The sequence below is a fragment of the Pristiophorus japonicus genome, chromosome 20 (assembly GCF_044704955.1).
Source record: "Pristiophorus japonicus isolate sPriJap1 chromosome 20, sPriJap1.hap1, whole genome shotgun sequence".
Lineage (NCBI taxonomy): Eukaryota > Metazoa > Chordata > Chondrichthyes > Pristiophoridae > Pristiophorus > Pristiophorus japonicus.
This window is the reverse complement of record NC_091996.1, coordinates 22,655,170-22,679,496: the sequence shown is the minus strand read 5'-3', so window position 1 is coordinate 22,679,496 and position 24,327 is coordinate 22,655,170. Positions and strand designations below refer to the sequence as shown.

Sequence of the window (24,327 nt, the reverse complement as noted above, 5' to 3'; positions counted from 1 at the left end):
CAAAAAAAGGCTTGACAGATTATGGCTTTTTTCATTGGAACAGTGGAAGTTAAGATGGAATCTAATGGAAGTTTTCAAAATTAAACTGAGAGTGTAAATAGTGAGTTATTGATTGACTAATAAATGACATGGACTGAGGATTAACACTAAGAATTTTTTTCCATGCAGAGAGTGATTAGAACATGGAGGCCTAGAAATTGCATCATGGAGTGCCCGTTTTTCAGGCACTGAGGTTGGGATTGTGAAGCAAGGCCAGGGCTGAGGAGACCTAAGGAATCATTGTGAGGCCCAGCAGAGAATTCTTGCTCCTCCTAGCACGATTCCACAGAAAAGTTACATTTTTAAATTTGCTGTGCCCTCTTCTGGCCGCTCTGTGACTCCCGTCAGGTTTCACCCTGTGCGGGCCTCCTGAATCTGGAAGTTAAACTGCTGTTGTGGTGCCAATAACACAATTCGCCCGTGAGTTCGCAATGTGAATTAGATCCTGAGCAGCCCTCTTGTGCCCGTTTTCAGAGAAGGCCAGATGGTGAGAAGCAGATATGCATCAAGAATGCTGCGAGACCCCTCTTCACCATCTTAACCACCCCCTGTTCTCTTCATTCCCACTGTACAGAGAGGGTTAAAATCTACCCCAATAGTTCTAAACTCTCTTTCACAATCTTCTCTGTCCATGCACAATACAGTAAAGTAACTTGGTTATACCAATAGATGGCAGTGGGTAAACATGACACTATTGTACTGCAGCATAGCTGGTGATTTTTCATTTGCGTCTGAAAAGAACGTTTATGTTGTATCATCTTAGAGTGATTGTGTGCAGTTTTACCAGAAGGTGGAGCTCTATAATCAATTTTAAAGTAACTTGCAACTCTTAAGGTTCGCACTCAAGTAGGAATATTTTATGTAAAAGAATTTGGTCAGCTGAAGCATTGCAGACAATGACAAGTTACCTCCACAAAAGAGATTAGATCTTTTTACCTCTAATTTTATATTGTCACTCAATACATTGGTATTAGTTGTGTCTTGATAATTTTCAGTGTAGCAATAATTCCTATAGACATACGACATGAAATCTATTTGGAAAACAAAAAGAAATGGATTGATAACCGACTGACTGAAATAAGCAATATGTAAATTAATCTTTTGTTTTGGTGGTGTATCTCTGTAATCTTAAGATCAGAATATATAAGAATTCTGAAGTTATTCAGGTAGTGCCCCCCCTCAAAAAGAAAATTTTGTAGATGCAGAAAAGGCAATGTACACAGCAGTAATGGAAAGAAGTATGCCCCAAGAACCCATAAATGATTATATGCAGCTAAAGACTTGAGTTACGATTTTAACCTTAACCCGACCAGTGAGAATGGTGTGGGTTCAGGTTGGATCACTGTTTTACTTCCCCATACAATTTTACTCTCCATTATAGCCTGATCCGAACCAGCTCCATGCCTGCTGGGCTGGTTGGGTTCAAATCTGGGCTCCTGGTGTATAATACCAGTGATCTATACAAAGGCTTTTGGGGGCAATTTTCACCATCACTGGGCGCCGTTTTATTGACGCCCGGCGATTTTTTTTTTTTTGGCGTAATCGGTCACTTGAAATTTTCCTCAAGTTTTGGCTCCGGCGCCAATTGTCAGCGGCAGAATTTTTGGTGCCAGATATTTTGCCGCTGGTCTGCATTGAAAAGGGATTCCGCGCCGTTTCTGGCCATTTATGCTACTTTCCCCAGCAATGATTTTTTTCAAAACGGCGCAGAGACACCTTAGACACCGTTTGTAAAAAAAGCCTACCTTAAGTTAAGTAAATCGGTGCTGGCCCACTATAATCCCTGACCGAAGGTCCTCCATGCACCCGGCCCGCTGTAATCCCTGGCCGAAGGTTCTCCATGCATCCGGCCCGCTGCAATCCCTGTGCCAGACTGAACAACAATCTTAATCCAGGCACGTTGAAAAATAATTTGCACCATTATAAGGAAATGTCATTCACAGCATACATTGAGGTGTTAAACTTGTAGAAGAGCCTTTTCAATCTCGTAGCCTTAATACAATTGAATGCAACTTCATGTCAATTTCATACTATTTCAGTCCACATTATTTTTAGCTAGTGATTTTTTCCAGCGCATGCGCTGTGATTTTTTTTTCCAGCACCTGCGTAGTGATTTTTGGGGGCACGCTACAAGCTCCGCCCCCAAAATTGTCTTCGAGTAGCATGGCGCTAAAAATAACTTCTGCTTTGTGGAAAGTGCAGGGTTTTTTTGCACAAACGAGGGGGAAAAAAAACGTGGGCGCCAGAACCGTGAATGTGGAAAATCAGGGCCATTGTATAATTAATTGAAATACCATTTGTAAAGTCTGAAGAAGCATTGTTGACTGGTTAGCATATCCATTTTAAAAAAAAAATAATAAAGCGGCCCTGATTTTGCGGTAATAACAGTGAGGCTAATCAGCACTCACCATTATTAAGGAGCAACTTCCAGCACGTGTGTAGTTAAATGCAGAAATCAGGAATGCTCCTCCAGAAGCTTTGTTCTAACAGTATCTCGCTAAGAGACTCGGCATTCACATATATGGAAAGGTGTGAATTTGTGGTACTTACCAGCTAAATGCTTGTGGGTTCAAGTCCCACTCCAGAGACTTGAGCACAAAAATGTAGGCTGACACTTGAGTGCAGTACTGAGGGAGTGCTGCACTGTCGAAGGTGCCATCTTTCGGATGTGATATTAAATCGAGGCTCTGTCTGCCCTTGGGTGGGTGTAAAAGACCCCATGGCATGATTTTCAAGATTAGCAGGGGAGTTATCCCCGGTGTCCTGGTTAATATTTATCCCTCAATCAACATCAGTAAAACAGATTATCTGGCCATTAGTACATTGCTGTTTGTGGGAGCTTGCTGTACACAAATACGCTGCAGCATTTCATACATTACTACAGTGACTAGGAAGTACTTAATTGGCTCTAAAAAGCTTTGGGATGTCCTGTGGTCGTAAAAGGCATTATAAAAATGCCAGGCATTTTTCTTAAACACACCAGAAAAAGTTAGGGCTTGTGCATTCAAATATAAGTGAATTTTTAACGGTGTGGTAAGTCTTAATTACTGCCAAAGAACCTCTCTGGCACTGAAAATGTACTTTTACAAGTGTGGAGTCCCATTCCTTCACATTTTAATTATTGTTGTAGATTTTTTTTTAAAAGCTTAATGTATTTTATTCTTTCTGCATTTTATCTTTCTCTTAATCCCAGCTTTCTTTCCCTCTCTTTATTTACATTGAATTAAATATTCTAACTTGCAATTTCTGGTTTTGACTCTGAGTTGAACACCCAAAAACCGGATCTGAAGTTAAAATTAAAAAAATAGAAACCTAGAAATCTACAGCGCAGAAGGAGGCCATTTCGGCCCGTCATGTCCGCGCCGGCCGACAAAGGTCCGCGCCGGCCGACAAAGGTCCGCGCCGGCCGACAAAGAGCCACACCTCGGTCAGCAGCCCTGAAGGTTACATATAAACCTATGAACAATGAACAGTGGTGGAAAAGTAAAGAGCACCCAACCCAACCAGTCTGCCCCACACAATTGCGACATCCCTTGCACTGAAACATTCTACACTTCACCCCAACCGGAGTCATGTGATCTCCTGGGAGAGGCAAAAGCCAGATAAAAACCCAGGCAATTGAAGGAAAAATATCTGGGAAAATTCCTCCGCGACCCATCCAGGCAATCAAAACTAGTCCAGGATATCACCCTGGCCGTATTCAATTCTCTGCAGTACCTTACCATCGTATCTGCGCCAGCCAACAAGAGGTTATCCAGTCTAATCCCATTAGCAGCTCGAGGTCCGTAACCTTTTTAAGTTCCCATCCAAGCACCTTTTAAATGAGGCGAGGGTTTCTGCATCCATCACCCTTCCAGGCAGCGAGATCCAGACCCCCACAACCCTCTGTGTGAAGAAGCCTCCCCTCAAATCCCCTCTGAACCTTCCAACAACCACCTTAAAACTATGCCTCCTCGTAATTGACCTCTCCACCAAGGGAAATAGGCCCTTGCTATCCACTATATCCAGGCCCCTCAAAATTTTGTACACCTCAATGAGGTCTCTCAGCCTCCTCTGTTTCAATGAGAAGGAACCCAACCTATCCAATCTGTCCTCATTGCTAAGATTCTCCATTCCAGGCAGCATCCGAGTAAATCTCTAGTGCAATCACGTCCTTCCTATAATACGGTGACCAGAACTGCATGCAGTACTCCAGCTGTGGTTAACCAGAATATTATACAATTTAAGCATAATCTCCCTGCTCTTGTATTCTATGCCTCGGCCAATAAAGGCAAGCATTCCATATGCCTTCTTAACCACCTTATTCACCTGGCCTGCTACTTTCAGGAGTCTGTGGACAAGCACTCCAAGGTCCCTTTGTTCGTCTACACTTTTAAATGGCCTACCGCTTAATGTATATACCCTTTCCTATTAGCTCTCCCAAAGTGCATTACCTCACACTTCTCCGAATTAAATTCCCTTTGCCACTGCTCTGCCCACCTGACAAGTAGATTGATATCCTCATGCAGCCCATGACGTTCCTCTTCATTATCAACCACACAGCCAATTTTAGTGTCATCTGCAAACTTCTTAATCATACCCCCTATATTCATATCTAGATCATTGATGTATACTACAAAAAGCAAGGGACCCAGTACTGAGCCCTGCGGAATCCCACTGGAAACATCCTTCCAGTCACAAAAACAGCAATCACCAGTACCCTTTGCTTCCTACCTCCAAGACAATTTTGGATCCAACTAGCCACTTTGCCCGAGATCCCATGGGCTTTAACCTTCGAGACCAGTCTACCATGTGGGACCTTATCAAAAGCTTTGCTAAAGTCCATATACACTACATTGTGTTTGACTACCCTTATCGACCCTCCTGGTTACCTCCCCAAAAAATTCAATCAGGTTAGTCAAACACGATCTTCCCTTAACAAATCCGTGCTGACTGTCCTTAATTAATCTTTGCCTTTCCAAATGTAGATTTATCATGTCTTTAAGGATTTTTTCCAATAATTTTCCCACCACTGAGGTTAGGCTGACAGGCCTGTAATTACTATCCCTTTCTCCTTTCTTAAACAAGGGTACCACATTAGCAGTCCTCCGTCACCATGCCCAAATCCAAAGAGGACTGGAAAATGCCTCTGCTATTTCCTCGTTTACTTCGCTCAACAGCCTGGGATGCATTTCATCCGAGCCTGGGGGCTTACCTACTTTCAAAGCTGCTAAACCCCTTAATACCTCCTCTCTCACTGTTTATTTCATCCATAATTTCACACCTCCTCGATAGCAGTATCTGCATTGCCCCTTTCCTTTTGTGAAAACAGATGCAAAGTATTCATTAAGATTCATACCAACATCTTCCGCCTCCACACAAAGATTACCCTCATGGTCTCTAATAGGCCCTACCATTTGTTTAGTTATCCTCCTGCTCTTAATATATTAATAGAACATCTTTGGGTTTTCCTTTAATTTTATTAGCCAAGAATTTTTCATGCTCTTAGAATTCCTAATATCCTTTTTAATTTTACCTTTTAACTTTCTAGATTCCTCCAAAGAGTCTATAGTATTTAGCCGTCGATATATGACATAAGTTTCCCTTTTTTTCTTTATCCTCCCCTGTAAGTCCCTAGATATTCAGGGGACTCTAGAATTGTTATTACCACCCTTTTTCTTCAAGGGCACGTGTTGTAAGGGGGGGGGTGTTGGGTCTCTATGAGGGGGTCAGGTTCCCTTCTGACCAACTTGAGCGGTTCGAATCGCTCCCACTCCCTTGGGTTCGGTACTCTGGATTTATTTGGGGGGTGTGACAAAAGTGCAGAGGACACTGGTTTGATGCAAAGAACTTTGGTTATATTACACTCGAGATAATACAGACTTATTACTCTAGTAAGAAAATACACGGCCAAACTTACAATCACTCTAATAAAGGACAGTACAAGGAAAGGTACAAGGTCAAACTATTAGCCACTCTAATAAAGTGCCATACACTACACATTCAAAGGGATTGCAGTAAAATTATACCTCCCAATACCTAATTCTAGCTAGGTTAGACTCCAGGGCAGACAGGGACTTATGCTTACCAATCCTTTTGATAGTTAATGGTAGATGGTGATGTTCTTCCTTCCTTCAGGACTTCGAGGCTGAAAAAGTTAGTTTACAACTGTCGCGTTGATTTCTCTCCTTGTCTTGATGAGGTAGTGGCAGCCTTGTAGCTACCTAGCAACCACTCTCTCTCTAACCTCTGTTGAAAACAGTGGCCAGTTATACGATTTCAGTGTTCTAATCTTGCCACCAAATCTGTTCAAAATCCTTTGTGTAATTTTGGCGGGCTTGGTGGTTTTTTGTAATATTTTGTCGGGCTGGTTAAAAGTTGATCTATCTTGGGTGGGTTGATGTTCGAAAACTGTTTCCTGATGGAAATATTTGTTTGGTAATTGCAATGTACTTTTGTGCTTAGTCTTTCACATACAGGTTGGATTGGACGACTGCCCCCTCTCGCGCTGGGCTTGTTACATACTGACTAAAAAAGTTCTCTTGAATGCATGTTAAGAATTCCACACCCTCTATACCCTTCACATTATATTTGTCCCAATCAATATTAGGATAGTTAAAACCCCCTACTATTTTGGACTTCACAGCTATTTGCCTACATATTTGCTCCCCTATCTCCCTCCCACTGTTTGGGGGTCTATAATACATGCCCAGCAGTGTGATCGACCCTTTTTAATTTTTCAATTTTACCGATATGGCCTAATTTGATGATCCCTCTAACATATCATCACTCCTCACCGCTGTAACAGTTTCCCCCCTGTAATAGTTTTGTAAATGTAGATTCTTTTCTCTCAATCTGGTTCAATAAAATTACTGAGTCGAATACCTCTTGTGCTTTAAACAAAGCAGTCTTTATTTTACCGGCCGGCAAGACTTATCAGACAGAAGATATACTTTCTCAATCGAGCGTACACACTCCCTACGGATAAGTGACGTTACATTGTCAAGGCACTATAGTTATACATTTTCGGCAAAAGATAACAAGATAGGGCTAGAGTAACATCCCAGCTCAGCCCATCTCTTTTGATCCCTCCTTCCCTTCGTCCACTCATAAGCCGACCCAAGCATGGTCCGATTTTAAACAAAGACCTTCTGTCAATGTTTCAGGTTAATAACATGATTTAATAAGACCTTGAGGTTTTTCTGCAAGCTGTGGGTTTTGTTTCAATATGTGTTAGTGTTGTAACATTTCGCAGTCTCGAGTCTGAGATGTCATGGCTATTCCTCCATGAATTGTTTGTTAGCTTATACTGTCCCTATACAATTCCCACGTTCTCAACTTCAATGTCTCTATACAATTTTAAACATTCACAGTTTCTCCCCCTAATAGTTTCGCCGTGATCCCCCCCCCTTTTTTTTACCCCCTCTCTGTCTTGTAACCAGGATTATTAATCTGCCAACCTGCCCCTCTTTCAGCCATGTCTCTGTAATGGCTATAATGTCATACTCCCAAGTGAGTACCTGTGCTCTTAGCTCATCTACCTTATTCACTATACTCCTTGCATTAAAGTATATATCATTTAGCACAGGAAGACCTCCTTGATTACTACTTGCTAACCCTTGTTTCCTCTGTCTTACAGATTCTTTCTAAATTCTTACTATCCAATTTCAGCTTTACTTCCTTCCCTATTGAATTGGTTCTCCGTTTTCCATCCCCCTGCCAAGCTAGTTTTAAACTCTCCCCAATAGCACGAGCAAAACTCCCCGTGAGGATATTGGTCCCGGCGCTGTTGAGGTGCAACCCGTCCGGTTTGTACAGATCCCATCTCCCCCAGAAGCGGTCCCAATGCCTCAGAAATTAAAAGCCCTCCCTCCTACACCAACTCTCGAGCCACGCATTCATTCTCTCTCTCCTATTCTTGTACTCATTAGCACGTGGCACTGGTAGTAACCCGGAGATTACTACGCTTGAGGTCCTACCCTTTAATTTTCTTCCTAGCTCTCTAATTTCTGTCTATAGGAGCTCATTCCTCTTTCTGCCTATGTCGTTGGTCCCGATATGGACCAAGACCTCTAGCTGTTTACCCTCAACCCCACGAATGCCCTGCATCCACTCTGTGACCTCCTTAACCCTGGCACCAGGAAGGCACCAGATCATTCTGGAGTCACGCCTGCGGTCGCAGAAATACCTCTCTGTTCCCCTAACTATTGAATCCCCTATCAATACAGCTCTTTTATTCTTCGTTCCTCCCACCCTCGTGCAGCTGAGCCACCCGTAATGCCTTGGACTTGGCTCTGGCTGCACTCCCCAGAGGCACCATTGCCCTCACAGGTGCTCAGAAGAGAATATCGGTTTAAAAGCGAGATGCACTCACGGGGGTACTCCTGCACTACCTGCCTAGCGTTCTTCCTCCATCTGGTGTTCACCCACTTCCCTTCTACCTGCATGCTTTTAAGCTGCGGGCTGACCACCTCCTGAACCGTGCTATCTACATAGCTCTCAGCGGATGCACCGTATTGACTCCAGCCGCCGCTCCAGCTCTGAAATGCGGAGCTCGAGTAACTGAAGCTTGAGACACCTCCTGCACATATGGCTGTCTAGGCCATGCGATCCGTCCGGGACTTCCCACATGCCGCAGAATGTGCAGTCCACGGGAATGAGCTGTCCTGCCATCCCTCTAATTAAACTTATCTAATTTAAAATCTAATTAAAAGAAAAAGAGAGATAGTTACCAATCAAACATCCAACCACTTACCTACCTGGACGAGGGCTATGAGATCCTCGTCAGAAGGGAACTCTGCACCTACCTCCGGCCCTCCTGCTCCTCTGACTCCTGACCTCCCGAACTCTTGGACTCTTCCGAACTCTCGATCTGAAACAGGAATCCATCCACTTCGAACCTGCCCACTTCCATCTTAAACAGAAACAGGATCGGTCCAAGTCAGCATGGATTTATGAAAGGGAAATCATGCTTGACGAATCTTCTGGAATTTTTTGAGGATGTAACTAGTAGAGTGGACAAGGGAGAACCAATGGATGTGGTGTATTTGGACTTTCAAAAGGCTTTTGACAAGGTCCCACACAAGAGATTGGTGTGCAAAATTAAAGCACATGGTATTGGGGGTAATGTATTGACGTGGATAGAGAACTGGTTGGAAGACAGGAAGCAGAGAGTCGGGATAAACTGGTCCTTTTCAGAATGACAGGCAGTGACTAGTGGAGTGCTGCCGGGCTCAGTGCTGGGACCCCAGCTATTTACAATATACATTAATGATTTAGATGAAGGAATTGAGTGTAATATCTCCAAGTTTGCAGATGACACTAAACTGGGTGGTGGTGTGAGCTGTGAGGAGGACGCTAAGAGGCTGCAGGGTGACTTGGATAGGTTAGGTGAGTGGGCAAATACATGGCAGATGCAGTATAACTTTGGGGGCAAAAACACGAAGGCAGAATATTATCTGACTGGCGGCCGATTAGGAAAAGGGGATGTGCAACGAGACCTGGGTGTCAGTCATTGAAAGTTGGCATGCAGGTACAGCAGGCGGTGAAGAAGGCAAATGGTATGTTGGCCTTCATAGCTAGGGGATTTGCGTTTAGGAGCAGGGAGGTTTTACTGCAGTTGTACAGGGCCTTAGTGAGGCCTCACCTGGAATATTATGTTCAGTTTTGGTCTCCTAATCTGAGGAAGGACGTTCTTGCTAATGAGGGAGTGCAGCGAAGGTTCACCAGACTGATTCTCGGGATGGCTGAACTGACATATGAGGAGAGGCTGGATCGACTGGGCCTGTATTAACTGGAGTTTAGAAGGATGAGAGGGGATCTCATAGAAACATATAAAATGGTTAGATGCAGGAAGAATGTTTCCGATGTTGGGGAAGTCCAGAACCAGAGGGACACAGTCTAAGGATAATGGGTAAGCCATTTAGGACTGAGATGAGGAGAAACTTCTTCACTCAGAGAGTTGTTAACCTGTGGAATTCCCTACCGTAGAGAGTTGCTGATGCCAGTTCATTGGATATATTCAAGAGGGAGTTAGATATGGCCCTTAAGGCTAAAGGGATAAAAGGGGTATGGAGAGAAAGCAGGAAAAGGGTACTGAGGTAAAGGATCAGCCATGATCTTATTGAATGGTGGTGCAGGCTCGAAGGGCCGAATGGCCTACTCCTGCACCTATTTTCTATGTTTTTTCTATGTTTCTAGGATGTCAGGCAGGCATTCAATCTGCTCGCGGCAGGCGGTTTGGTCATTTACATATTATAAGGAGGCTGCGTGCCATCATTTTAACAGCTATTCTATTTTTAACTCTTATCGGCTGGGTTTTCCGGGCCTCCCGGCAGGTGAAAGGTGACAAAAAGGGCTGAATCCATGAGGCAAGTGCTTTTGGGCCAGGGGGAGCAGGAGTGTATCTTCCAGTCCCAACAAGCTACCCAATAAACTCTCCCCCAACCACCATCGGATGCCCCCCTTCCCCCCACCCCCCACGAATGGGATCCCCACCCACCCTTCCCCTTCGGCCTGTCAATCAGTCTGCCTGTGGGCAGGAAACCAACATACAATTTTTTAAAGACCTTTAACTGCAGTACTTTTGGGAAACCCGTACTTCTGGGTTCCCCGACCTCAAAACAGCTATCCTCCCCCCAGGCACAGAACGTGCTACTGGGCTAAAATTCAAGTCTGGCAGCAATTTTTTTGGAGTAAGTTTTTTCTGGCATAAGTTAGAAAATACCATTTTCCCCCCAAAATTTGCTCCAGAGTAAGTCCGTTAGGTATGATTTTCTTTAGGTCATTTTGTTTTTCAAAAGGGTGCGTTCCCAGACACTTACGTCAGTTTTGGCCATTTATGCCACTTTGGCCAGCAAAAAAGTACTCCAGATCCACTTAGGTCAGCGTATGTGGCCAGCTCTGAAAAACCTTGCGGGCAGTTAAGAAAAAGCAGCACACATTCAACAGACATTAGGGCAGGGATAGGGGAGGGAAGGGAACTGGAGAGGACCTCAACATACAAGCAGCAAGCTTAAGGAAAAGCTCAAAACAATAAAATACAATTAAAAAAAAAAGAAGCAAATCCTACCTTATCCTTAAAGTCTGCCCAGGAAAGGCAGCTAGCCGGCCTGTGTGTGTGTGAGGCCATTCGGCCTGGGATAGGGGAGGGAAGACTCACTGGAGAAGTTGGAGCTGCTGTGCGTTTAATCGCAGGGGAGCGGGGGGGGGGGGGGGGAAAGAGCCCACCAAGCCACCCGAGAAGGTCTGCCTGGGAAAGGCAGCGGGCCCGTCTGTGTGTGAGGCCATTTGGCCTGGAATAGGGGAGGAAAGTTGCAGTTGCTGGAGCCAAGTTTTCTTTCTATCCCTATCTATTGTGCACGCGCGCACGTCGGGGCCGGCACCACTGCGCATGCGCAAAGGTGCCGGCAGTGTTTTCGGCGCGGGCGTTTGGCTCCGCCCCCCACTTCAACATCGATGCCACGCCAGGACTCCGGGGACTGCATGCAGCGACCAGGGTGGGCGGGTTTTTGCCGGCGCCATTTCCAGCGCACAAAGTTGGCGCGCTTGAGGTCAGTGCGCCGACAAAACTTGTTGGGGAAAATCTAGCCCTATTGTGTCTCAGTAAGGATTTTGCATCCGATTTGCTTAAGGAGACACACCATTGCTTGCCCTGTTCACAGGTCCCAGATGGCCTCTGGAGAACACCTTGCTGTTTCGACTCTCTACTTGCAGTGCAAAAGCCCATAGAAAATCTATGGGTAAGTGTAATCTGCTGTCCACAAAATTCAGGCCGTTATATTGAGCTGTTTACCAATAAGCTGTCCCTGGCAAGTATATAATGTTCACTAGTATTTGAATTGTAGTCATTTAGATACTGCCAGTACATCAGTTTAGCAATCAAGATATTTAACCCTTGTATGGTTAGTCAGTTAATCAGACAGCCCATCAATAAAATAAGATTTAATCCCAGAAGGCAAGTGGCTGAGTGAATAACGAGTTTACTAAGCTTCATTGCCTTTACTCCCTAAATCTAACTACATCTGGATAATTGTTACAGAAACCTATCATTTTGCAACGTACTTAGTGCAAATCATCCATAAATATCTTTATACATTATGCTAAAGTATAACATTTTGAGATTTTTATCTATTTTCCCTGAAAGGGATTTTAGTTTAATTCATATATTGATGTTACTGTGCAGTTGGATACCATTCACACACAGTTAACTCTCAGAGGAAGCAATAGAGTGTCGTATATCCAAGTTTGCTGATGACACCAAGTTAAGTGGCACAGTAAATTGTTTAGATAGGAGCAGAAAGTTGTAAGGGGACATTGATAGACTAAGTGAGTGGGCAAAAATGGCAGATGGAGTTCAATGTGGAGAAATGTGAAGACTTTAGACTACTTTGAACCTAAGAAAGATAGATCAGAGTATCTTCTAAATGGCAAGAAGCTAGGAATTATGGAGGAGCAGAAAGATTTAGGGGTCCAAGTACAGAAATCACTAAGTTAGTGGACTGGAACAAAAAATAATTTAAAAAGCAAATCGAATGTTGGCCTTTATCTGAAGGGGGCTGGAATACAAAGGGGTGGAAGCAATGTTCCCTTTTATTTTGTTGGGGTGTGCGGCCCATTCAAATTCCCGCGCATGCACTGTTTTTCCTATTATAAATCTGAAAAGCGGCCTGCGTGGCAGCTCCAGATGGCTGTGCAGCTTAAAGGGAACGTTGGGTAGAAGTTATGTTATAGTTATTTAAAGCTCTGGTTCAACCCCATCTGGAGTACTGCTTGCAGTTCTGGGCACCGTACCTCACGAAGGATATACTAGCCTTGGTGGGGGTGCCGTGCAGATTCACCAGAATGTTACTGGGCTAGAGAGATTAAATTATGTGGACTCTCTATTTTTGTATATGTGGCTCTCTATTCCTTCCTCTGAGAGTCTAATGCATATAGACAAGGCTCGCATTCCCTTGAGTATAGAGGATTAAGAGGTGATCTAATTTAGGTGTTTAAGATGATTAAAGAATTTAATAGGTTAGATAGACAGAAACTCTTTCCTTTGGTGGGTGTGTCCCGAACAAGGGGGCATAACCTTAAAATTAGAGCTCGGCCGTTCAGGGGTGATGCCAGGAAGCATTTCTTCACACAAAGAATAGTGCAGATTTGGAACACACTCTCCCAAAATGCTGTTAATTGAAAATTTCAAAACTGAGATTGATAGATTTTTGTTAGGCTTTTAGGGTTACAGAACCAAGGCAGGTAGATGGAGTTAAGATATAGATCAGCCATAATCTAATTGAAGGGCGTAACAGCCTCAAGGGGCTGAACGGCCTACTCCTGTTCCTAGAGGGAGGCAAGCTATGTGGGATGTTGTTTAGGACGAATTGGTTGATTTTTCACAAGGAAGCATTTAGGAGCAGCAGTGCTTACTCCCAATAAGTGATGGGAAGAAGGTTTATCTTCCCCATTTAGCCAAGGTGTTGATCTCGGGTACACTTTTTTTTATGCAAAGAGGCACTGAGGAATTTCCAGAAGGAAGGAAAAGCAGAGAATTGCCATTGCTGAGGCTTCTTGCCTTCTAGCTTAAGAGTAGTGCAAGTATAAAAATAGGTTGTTTGACTGTTCTTTTGCCTCTTGCAGATTCATGGCCAGGAAGATCAAAAAAGAGAAAAACAAAGGGTGTGGGGAAACTGGTGGGAAATGTATGTTCAAAGATAATTTTTTTGATTTTCTTTTCCCTGCTAAACATGCCAGCCAAACTGTTTGACGGAGATTAGAGATACAAAACTATAAAGAAACAACTACAGAAAGCTTGCCTTACCCTAGTCAATGGGAGATTTACCATTTCAGACTCCTGGTAGAAGTTGAGGTTTTGATGGAGTGTCACTGTGGAAATAGAAAGTTAAAATATATCTGCCTGGGAAATTCAGTGGAGAAAGTTGCTGAGCTGATTGGCAGTTGCTCTTCCAGGAATTTGTGAATTTATGTGTTTTCTGAGTTCACTTGGTATCTATCATTGTTTATACTTGTAATCCTTTGGAAGTTTTCCAGTTGCACTGGAAGAATAATATAACCAGTCTGACAATTTTGTAGGTTTCCTGTGTAACTGTGTGTTTAAAATGTTTGTGTCTGCATGTTATAGTATTCATTTCTAATTTTCAGATAAATCGAGGTATGATGGGAGAAATAAAAGATGCATATGAGGCCCAGAGGATGTATGAATGGTTAAAGCGAAATAGCAGAAGGGGAGGGAAGCATGGAAAAACTGCTTTAACATTTCCATATCATCTCAGTCTTGTATGTATCTTTTATTTTCTCTAATTTCTCTCATCATGACTCTTTTTGCCTTGAGCAATTATCACTTTAATGTAATTTAATCATCTCGTTCTCCACCTAATCACAGATCATTCATTTTCTTTTATTGTGTATGTGGTCAAATTTTCCCCCACCCCCTTTTCCCTTGTTCTGTTCTTCCTTTATATGTTCTTCTGGTTCTGACAAAGGGTCATGGATCTGAAACGTTAACCTTTTTCCTTTCTCCACACCTGCTGAATATTTCCAGCATTTTCTGTGTTTTATTTCAAAGTATTTTGCTTTGTGAAGTAAATAATCTTTGGCTTGCTTAGCTCCAATTTCCTTTACTTATAGTTGCAGTCCTTAGTGTAAAAAGAACATATGACGGATTGGGGAAAATAGATTATGTCAAGCAGCCTCAAAAACTGGGTAACTGAATCATAAATTGAATATTAAGTAACTTAGAACTAGTGGCTAAAATAGATTTGGAAAGTTGTTTCTGTTTCAACAATAGTAAGCTCATAGAACTAATAGAATTTGAACAAGGCAGCTTGTTTGACTTTCTATGATATTTAGCAACAAATCAAAAATGTAAACAAATGTTCTGAATTTTAAGGGATATAGTAATTCTGAGTGCTAGGTAAGTATTGGTATTTTCTCATTTGCATTTGCTTGTATCATATATACTTTGGACTTTCCTTTATTACCAAATGAGCTACATTGGGGAAATATTGAATCCTATGGGTTTTTTTAATGACCCATAGTTCAGAGTTTTACTCCACGTTGCTTTCCTGGGTTAGCACAGCATTTCTCAATGTTTGACTTTGTTAGCCTCGCTTTAATAGTTACCACTCTAATCAACTAAGTTTCTCCTGTACCCCTCACTTCAGATGCATCATCCTCTACTCTGCCCACACCTTATTTGTTGGAGAACATACTTGTATTTTCACAGTGTCAGCTGTGGCTCAGTGGGTAGCACCTTCGCCTTTGAGTCAGAAGGTTGTGGTTTCAAGTCCCACTCTAGGGACTTGAGCACATAAATCTAGGCTGTCGCTCCAGTGCAGTGCTGAGGGAGTGTTGCACTGTTGGAGGTGCCAACTTTCAGATGAGATGTTAAACCGAGCTCCCGTCTGCTCTTAGGTGGACATAAAAGATCCCATGGCACTATTTTGAAGAAAAGTAGGGGAGTTATCCCCGGTGCCCTGGCCAATATTTGTCCCTCAATCAACAGAACAAAAGCAGATTATCTGTTCATTATCACATTGCTGTTTTGGGAGCTTGCTGTGTGCAAATTGGCTGCCGCGTTTCCCACATTACAACAGTGACTGCACTCCAAAAAGTACTTCAATGGCTGTAAATCACTTTGAGATGTCTGGTGGTCGTGAAAGGCGCTATATAAATGCAAGTTTTTCTTTTTCTGTCCTCAGGACACACTTGCACATTTTCAGGAGCTTAAGTCACTAAATGAAATCTATTAAAATTCCCAAAGGCATCCAATAGGATGAATACCATCCTCACAAAAGACAAGTAGACTAAATTTCAGAGAATGGAGTTGGAATGGCATCTAGACTACGAGGGATTTATTTGACTTAAACGAATTTTAAGTAGTTTCATGGTTAGAATACCTGATTCCTAAACACGATTTAGAACCTGTTCGTCCAAGATATGCCTAGACTATTCCTTATAAAATAGTGGGAGAATTCAATTTATTTGTGGACTGTAGAAATGACTGCATTGCAGAGCTTAAGAAATATTTTATGAAACATGATGTTTTCTGTTTTGAATAACGTGGAAATGTCATTTCTGGAAAATGACTGCCAGGATTGAATAATGGAACAGTAAGTTTAGATATTCTGTAGTCCATATCAGGACTTGATAGACATTGGATTTGATTGACCAACATGGGAAGCAAAATGGTGCACATGACCCTTTCTCCTACAAGCCCCATTAGTTTAATTATAGAGGTAAGTCATACAATCATTTATTTTACAGCGAGTAATGTTAAAGTTATCTAATAATTAATTGCTTATTCCTGATGTGAGACACCTCATCATAAAGCACTGCTTTTGTCAATAGTTAGATATCCTGTTGCTGTGGGCACTTATGATCAGAATAATGTATTAATTCAATTACTTATTTTTAGTGGCTTTTTCAGTAATTTATTTGACCTTGTGGAAGATTTGCCACATTGTGTAGATTTTTTGGAGTCTGGGAAAAGAAGATGGTGATCAATATTGAATTTGGATCTACCTCTTCCCATAGCGACATAAGTTAGATTTCGAATTTAGTGTATTGTAAGGGTTTGGCAAAGTGTTTTGCTCTTTCTACATTTATATCTTGAAGTCTATGACCCAGTGACCCTAATATTTACTCACGGCTGGAAAGAGAGCTGGGGGTGGAGATGCGGGGTTGTTAGAAATAACCTCTCTACGGCTATCTCTGATCACTTTAAATAATCATGTTCGAGTGCAAACGAATATGGTGGGTACATTGTGTTTAATCAGAGCTTAAGATGGAATATAACATATTAGTTATGCAGCAAAAACATACGACCATGATCAGTAGCTGATACCGATCCGATCAGACAGACGGTTGACACACATGAGCAATTTTCTGAGCAGCTTCTCTTCCTTTCAATTACAATCTATATTAACAACTTGGAAGAAGGGACTGAGTGCAACATAGCCAAGTTTGCTGACGATACAAAGATGGGAGGAAAAGCAATGTGTGAGGAGGACACACAAAATCTGCAAAAGGACATAGACAGGCTAAGTGAATGGGCAAAAAATTGGCAGATGGAGTATAATGTTGGCAGAAAAAAATCAAAGAGCAAGTTATTATTTAAATGGAGAAAGATTGTAAAGTGCCGCAGTACAGCGGAACCTGGGGGTACTTGTGCATGAAACACAAAAGGATAGTATGCAGGTACAGCAAGTGATCAGGAAGGCCAATGGAATCTTGACCTTTATTGCAAAGGGGATGGAGTATAAAAGCAGGGATGTCTTCCTACAGCTATACAAGGTAATGGTGAGGCCACACCTGGAATATTGCGTGCAGTTTTGGTTTCCATAATTACGAAAGGATATACTTGCTTTGGAGGCAGTTCAGAGAAAGTTCATTAGGTTGATTCCGGGGATGAGGGGGTTGACTTATGAGGAAAGGTTGAGTCGGTTGGGCCTCTACTCATTGGAATTCAGAAGAATGAGAGGTGATCTTATCGAAACATTTAAGATTATGAGGGGGCTTGACAAGGTGGATGCAGAGAGGATGTTTCCATTGATAGGGGAGACTAGAACTAGAGGGCATGATCTTAGAATAAGGGGCCACTCATTTAAAACAAAGACGAGGAGAAAGTTCTTCTCTCGGGGTTGTAAATCTGTGGAATCCGCTGCCTCAGAGCTGTGGAAGCTGGGTCATTGAATAAATTTAAGACAGAAATAAACAGTTCTCCCCGCCCCCCCCTCACCCGCCCAATCCCCTCATTTCCATCTCATCCCCATATTCCCCCCCCCCCCCCGTCCCTTCACCCACCTCCACCCCCTCCCCTCTCTTTCTTCCCCCCTCCCCCACTCCTGTCCTCTCTCTCTCTCTCTCTCTCTTCCCCCCTCCCCCACTCCTGTCCCCTCTCTCTCTCTATCTCTCTCTTCTCCCCCCCCCCCGTCTCCCCTCTCTCTCTCTCTCTCTCTCTCTCTCTCTCTCTCTCTCTCTCTCTCTCTCTCTCTCCCCCCCCCCCCCCCACTCCTGTCCCCTCTCTCCTCTCTCTTTCTCCCCCGCCCCCACTCCTGTCCTCTCTCTCTCTCTCTCTCTCTCTCTCTCTCTCTCTCTCTCTCTCTCTCTCTCTTCCCCCCCCCTCACTCCTGTCCTTTCTGTCTCTTCTCCCCCCCCCCCCCCCCCCACTCCTGTCTTCTCGTCTTCTCTGTCTCTTTCCCCCCCCCCCCCCGACTCCTGTTCTCTCTCTCTCTCTCTCTCTCTCTCTCTCTCTCTCTCTCTCTCTCACACCCCCCCATCAGCGGCCTGCTGCCTTCCCTTCACATAAAGGTAGGACTTCTATTTTTTATTTGTTCCTGATGTTGGGGAGGTCCAGAACCAGGGGTCACAGTCTAAGGATAAGGGGTAAGCCATTTAGGACCAAGATGAGGAGAAACTTCTTCAGAGAGTTGTGAGTATGTGGAGTTCTCTACCACAGCAAGTTGTTGAGGCCAGTTTGTTACATATATTCAAAAGGGAGTTAGATATGGCCCTTACGGCTAAAGGGATCAAGGGGTATGGAGAGAAAGCAGGAATGGGGTACTGAAGTTACATGCTCAGCAATGATAATATTGAATGGTGGTGCAGGCTCAAAGGGCTGAATGGCCTACTCCTGCACCTATTTTCTATGTTTCGATGTTATTGATTGATTGCTTATTACTTTGGTCTTGGCGCTTTAGGTGCAAGGCTCCTTTTTTTAAATTAATTTTTGTGCTTTGTTTAGTGGTTTCTTAAGTCTTGGTGCTTTAAATGTACTGCTTTGTTTAGTGCTTTAAATGTACTTATGCTTCTTTAATGTTATTGTGAAGGTGTTTAGTGCTTTGGAAAATCCTCCAGCTTCCCTCCCCACCCCCACAATCTCTGGCTACCTGCACCTGATTTCTAAAGTTTTTCAGAGCGACACATACGCTGGCCTAACTTAATTTGGAGTAACTTTTCACTGACTAAACTTGCTTAAATGGCCAAAAGTAAGTGGCTGGTATGCCCCCTTTTGGGAAACAAAATGAACTAAAAAGAAACTGAACTAACTCACTGAAACTGGAGCAAACCAAATAAAAAAACTAGTTGCTCCAAAAAAAATAGGAATAACTCCTGTTGAAACTTAGGATACAGACACAATGGGCCCATCACTTAATTGCACTGAATACAAGTTGGCCTGTTTTTGTCAGAAACGGGTCTCTTGCATTTCTCAAGCTCACTTTTACATCAACTGGAGCCAGCACTAATGGTTGGAAGCAAGTCATCCTCGTTCGAGGGACCGCCTATAATGATGATGTCTCTGGAGGTGACTGCAGACTTAAGCCATGCACTCTTCTGAGGGTTCGCAAGGATGCAACAACAACAACTTGTATTTATATAGCATCTTTAACGTAGTGAAAGGCCCCAAGGCACTTCACAGGAGTATTATGAGAGAAAAAATTCGACACCGAGCTGCATAAGGAGAAATTAGGGCAGGTGGCCAAAAGCTTAGTCACAGGTAAGTTTTAAGGAGCATCTTGAAGGAGGAAAGAGATGTAGAGGCGGAGAGGCTTAGGCAGGGAATTCCAGAGCTTAGGGCCTAGGCAACAGGAGGCACGGCTACCAATGGTTGAGTGATTATAATCAGGGATGCTCAAGAGGGCAGAATTAGAGAAGCACAGACATGTCGCAAGGTGCTTATTTGGTAGGAGAATAAAACGCAAAAATTATTTTAAAATTACTCTTTGGTACTATAACGATAGAATAGAGTTGCAATGTGATGGCCATCAGTGGTAGGATATAGGTTCACGCATATAGTTTCCCACATGGCAATTTGACAAGTACAACAATACTGCTAAGTAGAATTCAGATGTTTTCTTACAGGAGGAAAGAAAATTCATTCAGTGGTGCTGCCAAATAGAATTCAGGCACATTCCCACATGTAGGGAGTGAAAATCAAAGGACTGATAGCTCCGAGCAATTCAGTTGTGCTCCCGCACATACACATTTCTGTTCTCCCATCTATACACATACATATGATTTCATGTTGTGCATTGCATTGATCAGTCCATGCGACACGATTTTTACAGAACAATTTTATTCCATATGAGAGTGCAGTTTTGGAGCTATCATCCCTTTGATTTTCAATCCCTACATGTGGGAAAGTGCCTGAATTCTATTTGGCAGCACCACTGAATGAATTTTCTTTCCTCCTGTAAGAAAACATCTGAATTCTACTTAGCAGTATTGTTGTACTTGTCAAATTGCCATGTGGGAAACTATATGTGTGAACCGATGTCCTAACACTGATGGCCATCACATTGCAAAATGCTTCCAGTGCTATATTAACTTCAGCAATTAAATGGAGAAAATCCATTTAAAGATTCTTCCAGCAACCAGTCTCCGAGAGGCCATAAGGATGCCTAGTATGGGAAATGGAAATATACTGGTGCAACAATAGATGATTGGAGTTTGGGTATTGGAGATGCAGAGTTCACTTTACTCTGCAGGTTGCTCTGCTAGAACTAATGGACGAACACTTGATGTTGACACTATGAAATGGGAAAATGTTCTCTTACCCAAATGGGTTTGCTTTGAGCATTCACAAAAGAGCCCTGTATTTACAGCCATTTTTTTCAGTGAATTAAGCACATTTGTGGGCCGAAATTCAGGTCCACAAGAAAGATGGCACACCTCCCGACCTTTTGGAGCCATCTCCGCTGAAATTTTTTGACTGGGCCCCCAATCAAAATTCAGCAAAAAAAAAAATGGGGTCCTGCGCTAACGAACGGCTGGAAACTCCCGTTTGCCACGGAGAAATTCAGCATGTTGCTGATGTGGATATAACGAGCCAGCAGCTCCCTGGCCTTCTTAAAGGCCTGGGTTTGCAGCTAGGCCCTGAGGAGGGAAGGAATTGAGTTGCAGGATGGGTGGTGCTAGTGGACCAAGGATGGCAAGCCGTTTTACTGTCATCGAGCTGGAGACCCTCATGCAAGGTGTCAAGGGCAGGAGGAGACTGATTTATCCCGATGTGGGGAGACCATGAGGTGTTATGCAATGCATGGAGGGAGATTGCAGAGGAGGTTTCAGGCACCTCTATTCATGACAGGATTCCCACGCAGTGCAGAAAACGCTTCAATTATATCATTCGTCTTATGAATGTGAATACCTGTTCCACCAACTGCTGACCTTGCATCTGCGAGCTTCAATATTCTCTGATTTCCCATCCTCACTGTTTAGTCACTGAAGCAGCATTTCATTGTTGACAACTCTGTGTGTGTTCTCGCAATGGATGCTCCCTTTCTTTTCACACTTACAGCTGCATGTCAGGTACGAAAAACACATGCATTCATTTCTGATGGGTCATCACAGTGGTACTCACCAACCATTCTTTGTTTTGCAGGCTAACCTGGCTCACAATAGAATAGAGCAACGGAGGACTGGTGGTGGCGAGGCAGACATCCAGGTCCTCACACCTTTGGCGGAGAGAGTTGAGTCGCTTGTGGGCAAACATGGTGCCTTCCCTGTGGGCCAGGGTACTACAGGTGCCAATGTGGGTAAGTGAGGGCCCTCCTTTAATGCGCTCTCTCCTTCAATGCGCCAGCGCCTACTGTTCCTTTCCTCTGGAATTCTGCTAGTTGCCCCCTTACGGCAGCCCTTCTCCCATTTATGCTTGCAGATGACAGACCAAGTGGCAACACACCCAGCAAAGTGGGGAGTGAGGAGAGACTGCGCAGACCAGCCGGAAGCCTGCATGAGACCCTTCTCCACATCACAGCAGACATCTCAAGTCGTAGCAGTGAGGACATTGAAGGGTCAAGCCCTGCTGACAGTATCAAGAACATTCCATCGTTTGGGGATGCGACTGAAGAAGAGGAGGAGGACAGTAGTGGCACCAGCGCATCACTGCTTCCACCCACATGTGCCAGCTCAGATACTGGGAGTGCGCGGTCTGATATAATTGGCATGGTACAGGGGTCTGCACTGGGTGTTGCACCGGGGTCTAATGAGCTGCAGCATTGTGACGGGGCTAGGCAACCTCAGGTGCCATCTCTACAGGGAGCGAGTCTGCACCGGAGTCCTGTTGAGGATAACTCAGATGATGCCATCGATGTTGCGGCTTACGAAAGAAGGGTGGAGGGCATGCATTCACAAATGTTGGGGGCACTGACAAGGGTGCCAGAGAGGCTGTCGGAATTGATGAGTGTGGAGGAGTCCGCCTCCCGGATAGTTGACAGCTCTACGCACACCATGGAGCCCATCATTGCCAGTGTGCAGACGATGGTGGACTCCCAGAGAGACTGCAGATCCAGCTGTGATGCCGCAACCTGCAGGTGATGTGACGGCTGCCATTTCAGCACAGGCGTGAGGGAACGAGCGCATCAGTGCTGGATTGGAGAGGATGGCCACGGCCCTGGAAGCTCAGAACGCTCTTATGCACTCTGGGCAACAGGCTACAGAACGTCTAACTGCTGGCTTTGAGGCTCTGGCTGCTCTCATACAGTCTCAGCTCGATGGCACTCAAAACCTCAGTGTTGCGTTCGCAGCTGGGTCCAACACAAGCCACGGGGGACCTTCCGGTGTCGTGCCACAGCAGCGACCTGACCTCCCTCAGCTTGGTGGTGGTGGTAATGTGCCGCCCCCAGTGAGTGACTCGGGCTCCTCAGACTAGGATCCTGATGATGTGCTCTCTCAGGATCACAACATTCCTGGCCCCAGACCTGCTACTCCGCCAATGCCTCCACGCATGGCCTTGCCTGATCCAAGCCAGACTGAACCCTCCCAGGAGGGTGCTGACCAGTCTGCACCCGGCCCTTCCAGGCCCAAAGGTGGTCGAGGGCGTCCGAGAAGGACATCTATAGCTCCGACACAAGAACCACAACAGCCTTCCCAGACCCATGAGGCAGCCATATGGGAGACACTTAGATGTAGTGGTAGGATAGGCATGCGTAAGAGGTGTTATAAGGAGATGCACACGGGTAAAAAATTATGTTTTTGTGTTAGATTCTGGTACTGTTTTATGTTTTGTTGTCGTTTTGCACTGACTTGCATCATGTCATAAATCTTTATTTTTTTGCACATATATGTGGGCAGGTGGGCATTTGAGAGTGAACAATTCTGTGTGAAGGCACTCATTGGGATGGCCATGGAAAATAGGAGCTGAAGGATCATGTGGGGATGAGATTATGTGAATCGAGCAGAAATGAGACGTATTTGCATCTCCCTTGCAGGATTGCGATGGTGACAATGCCTCCTGGCTGGGTGGCGACGGAGATCATCCTCCTCTTGTGCCGCCGCCTTCTCCTGCACATCCTCATCAGGTGGTACTGCTGGCTCAACCTCCAGCGGCTGGCCCCTCATGAGAACCAGGTTGTACAGAATGCAGGAGACGACCATGAATATGGAGACCCATTCAGGAGAGTACTGCAAAGTGCCACCAGACCGGTCCAGGCAACGGAACCTCTGCTTGAGGATCCCAATGCAGTCCTCGATGATGCACCTGGTACCAGAATGAGCATCATTGTAGGCATGCTCAGCCACTGTCCTGAGGTTCCGTAGTTGAGTCAACAGCCAAGTGGATAGGGGATATCCCTTGTCGCCAAGCCGTCATCCACAATCCTGATTTGGCCCAATGAAGAGGGTGGGCACATTGGTTTAGCGCAGAATGAATGAATCATGGCTGCAAACTGGATACCTGGCATCAACTGCCAGGATCCTACGCTGGTGGTCACACACCAGCTGCACATTGAGGGAGTGAAATCCCTTCCTATTGATGAAGACTTCGGGATGGTGTTGTGGCGTCCTCAGGCCAACGTGTGTGCAGTCGATTGCACCCTGGGGTGCAGTTGATAGCACCCTGCACCCTACGCCGTCTCCAGGCCCAGGTCCAAGATCACCCCAACCTCTGTCATTGAGCTGCAGTATGCGGACGACGCCTGCGTCTGCGCACATTCAGAGGCTGAACTCCAGGATATAGTCAATGTATTCACTGAGGCATATGAAAGCATGGGCCTTACGCTTAACATCCGTAAGACAAAGGTCCTCCACCAGCCTGCCACTACCGTTCAGCACTGCCCTCCAATCATCAAGATCCACGGTGCGGCCCTGGACGACGTGGACTGTTTCCCATATCTCGAGAGCCTCTTATCAACAAAGACAGACATTGATGCGGAGATTCAACATCGCCGCCAGTGCAGCCTTCGGCCGTCTGAGGAAAAGTGTGTTTGAAGACCAGGCCCTCAAATCTACCACCAAGCTCATGGTCTACAGTGCTGTAGTAATACCCGCCCTCCTGTACGGATCTGAGGCATGGACAATGTACAGAAG

The 24,327-nt window shown here is 44.5% G+C and overlaps 2 protein-coding genes and 1 long non-coding RNA gene across 5 annotated transcripts in view; 2 read left to right on the top strand and 1 right to left on the bottom strand.

Moving 5' to 3' along the window:
* LOC139232437 (uncharacterized) overlaps positions 1-11,361 on the bottom strand; it is a 51,562-nt gene extending 40,201 nt beyond the window's left edge. Inside the window, exons 1-2 of the long non-coding RNA XR_011588005.1 lie at positions 11,090-11,361; positions 8,826-8,932 (exon numbers count right to left, since the gene is read on the bottom strand). This is a non-coding gene — a long non-coding RNA (uncharacterized lncRNA). The remainder of the gene's footprint in view (positions 1-8,825; positions 8,933-11,089) is intronic.
* The window catches only part of LOC139232436 (uncharacterized), a 29,977-nt gene extending 6,659 nt beyond the window's left edge, over positions 1-23,318 (top strand). The window contains exons 2-3 of the mRNA XM_070862617.1: positions 21,404-21,557; positions 21,680-23,318. Of these exons, the coding sequence (XP_070718718.1) occupies positions 21,404-21,557; positions 21,680-22,338 (813 nt within the window). The 3' untranslated portion in view covers positions 22,339-23,318. The remainder of the gene's footprint in view (positions 1-21,403; positions 21,558-21,679) is intronic.
* Positions 1-24,327, top strand: part of ttll11 (tubulin tyrosine ligase-like family, member 11) — a 247,625-nt gene that overhangs the window by 47,400 nt on the left and 175,898 nt on the right. The window lies entirely within an intron of this gene.